This window comes from Cornus florida, unplaced genomic scaffold (genome assembly GCF_030987335.1).
Source record: "Cornus florida cultivar Cherokee Brave unplaced genomic scaffold, ASM3098733v1 CherokeeBrave_3.0.0_Hap2_Chr04, whole genome shotgun sequence".
Classification (NCBI taxonomy): Eukaryota; Viridiplantae; Streptophyta; class Magnoliopsida; order Cornales; family Cornaceae; genus Cornus; species Cornus florida.
In genome coordinates this window covers 101,430,827-101,433,284 of record NW_026775574.1, presented here as the reverse complement: position 1 = coordinate 101,433,284, position 2,458 = coordinate 101,430,827, and the positions used below count along the sequence as shown (strand labels likewise).

Genomic DNA, 2,458 nt, shown 5'->3' with positions numbered 1-2,458 from the left:
AGTAAATTATTTATTTACCAAAAATTTCAAGATAGATTACTGAAGTGAATTAATTGAGTCTGACAATAATTTACTAAAATATAAAATGTCCCAGTATTTAAAATATGAGTACTAAATTACTTCTTTTTCGATATTTGCATACTCTCTCTCTATATATCTCTACTCTCTCTCTCTACCTACACGAGTGCAAATTCTGACTATAAATAGAACCTCACCACCATAACCCAGGTGCAATCTGCCACACGAAGAGTGCTAACTGCTAAGTGAACTCTCTCACACTTCATTTCTTTTAGCAATTTCACTGTGTTTCTCTCTCTCTCTCTCTCTCTCACACACACACACACACTCATTTTCTAGTACCCTATCAAATGGAAGAAGCTATGAGGAGGCTAGGAGGTCAGACCCTCACCCTGCCGGAATCTGACCCACCACCCCAACCCACCACCACCCTTAACAGGCGTTCCACCACCACAGCCGCCAACAAGCGCTCTCTCAAAGACACCACCACCACCACCACAACTGGGGGCTCCATGAGGTACCGCGGTGTCCGCCGCCGCCCCTGGGGCCGATACGCCGCCGAGATACGTGACCCCTCGTCCAAGGAGCGGCGGTGGCTCGGCACCTTCGACACGGCCGAGGAGGCGGCGTGCGCCTACGACTGCGCCGCCCGTGCCATGCGCGGTGCCAAGGCCCGCACTAACTTCGTCTACCCTCCTACTTCACCTCCTCATCATCAAGACAATCTCATCTCTCCATTCAACTTCCCAAAACAATCACAGCCGTCCATCAGAGATGGACACTTCCCAACTCGTCATCATCAATTCATGTATGGTGGTGGTACTAGCTCTACTGGCTCCTCATCTTTTTCATCAAACCCTAGTTCTCTTCCAAACCCTAATCACCATAACACCTCCGTGTCACAACCACAGCTAAGCTCTTCTCTGAACATGCTTCTCTTTCGTGACAATCTCAACACTTCATCATACTCTACATTTCGTCCTCCTCCACATGATCATCATAATCATCATCATTTTCCATATATCAACGGCTCTGGTTCATCTCTAGTGAATGATCATCACTTTAACAACACAACTACTACAAACATGTCAAAGTTAGTAGTAGAAAGTCAAAGTCAAAGTTGTTTATCATCAACTGACCATCATGATCATGATCAAACAGATGGTATGCAGTTCTTTTATTCTGAGCCGTCTGATTCGGGCTTGTTGCAGGAAATCCTACATGGGTTTTTCCCGAAACCCTCATCAAACAAATCTGAACCGTCAAAACCCCAGAATTGCAGTACTGGTGGGACTTATGTTCAGCCTGTGTCGTCTGATCCTTGTAACAACAATCAACAGTCATATGATGAGATGAGGAAGGGTATTGAGAAGGATCATTTTGGGCTCTACTTTGATTACCAAGGAGTTCCAGAGCAGTTTGGGGGGTTCAATGGTGGTTTTGGCTCGCCGAGTGTGCCGTTATATGGTGGTGAGCTTCCGGGGAACCTCCAGGCGTCGCCGGAGAACATGTTGGGGGATTACTTTCAGTACCCGGATCTTCTTGGGGTGTTTGCAGCTAAGCAGTGAAATGGGTTCAAGTCTTTTGGTGCAGTGAAGCTATAACAGGGTCCTATCTTTTCCTAGAATGGAATGTTAACATTTCTCAAAAAAAATGGAATGTTACAAATTTCCCTCTTTTTTTTTTTTTTTTTTTTTTTAAAGTGTTGAAACTTAAAAGATTATGATTATTAGTTAAAAGGTTATGATTAGTTTGATTTAAGATGTTGAAATGAAAGTTTATTTGCATTATGTTGCAAGCTATAATATATTTTGCCTGTTCACTAATTTTTTTTTTTTTTTTTTTTAATAAATAAATATCAAGGTATTTGAATTTTTTTTTCTTATGTAAATAATGTTGGTATATATGTTTAGGAGAAGTTATTACAAATTCGGGATCTAACTATTAAAATTGTATTAATTTTTTATTTTTGTGATGCTGAGCTATCTAAAAATTTTTAATATAGTTGGTCTTTTCAGATTTGTATATATTGTTGGAAGGGGGTTTGTGATTTCAGTTTTCATTAGATCCTCCGTAGGAGTAGTACAACATGCTTTGGTAGTAGCTTTTTGAGTTGACCTTCGAATTCGAAAAAGCTGTGTACGTTGGTCCAGCTTTTGTGCTGTTCTAATATATATATATATATATATATATATATATATTGGACTTACTACTGTATACCTTTTTATGGAAAGAGTGTCCTTTTTATTTTGAGTAGTGTTAGGGAAAAAAAGTTGTGGTTATGGATGGTTAATTTAAGTTGTGTCATGGGTTTCAAAATTAATGGAAGTATATTCTGAAATGACCCTTAAAAAAAAATAGTTGGTGATATTTGTTGGGTCATAAGACATGGCCCATGCAAATGCGGTTTTAGATGATCCGGTGTTGTTCTAAACTTCTA

General features: G+C 40.0%; 1 protein-coding gene across 1 annotated transcript; it reads left to right on the top strand.

Annotated features, from left to right (window-relative positions):
• Positions 1 to 368: 368 nt before the first annotated feature.
• On the top strand, positions 369 to 1,962 carry LOC132305480 (ethylene-responsive transcription factor ESR2-like). Its single transcript, XM_059803119.1, has one exon. The coding sequence runs from the start codon at positions 369 to 371 to the stop codon at positions 1,584 to 1,586; it is 1,218 nt and encodes a 405-aa protein (XP_059659102.1). The 3' UTR covers positions 1,587 to 1,962.
• Positions 1,963 to 2,458: the final 496 nt, after the last annotated feature.

Coding starts and splice junctions, on each gene's coding strand:
- LOC132305480 (XM_059803119.1), top strand. CDS start 369: ATGGAAGAAGCTATGAGGAGGCTAGGAGGTCAGACCCTCACCCTGCCG.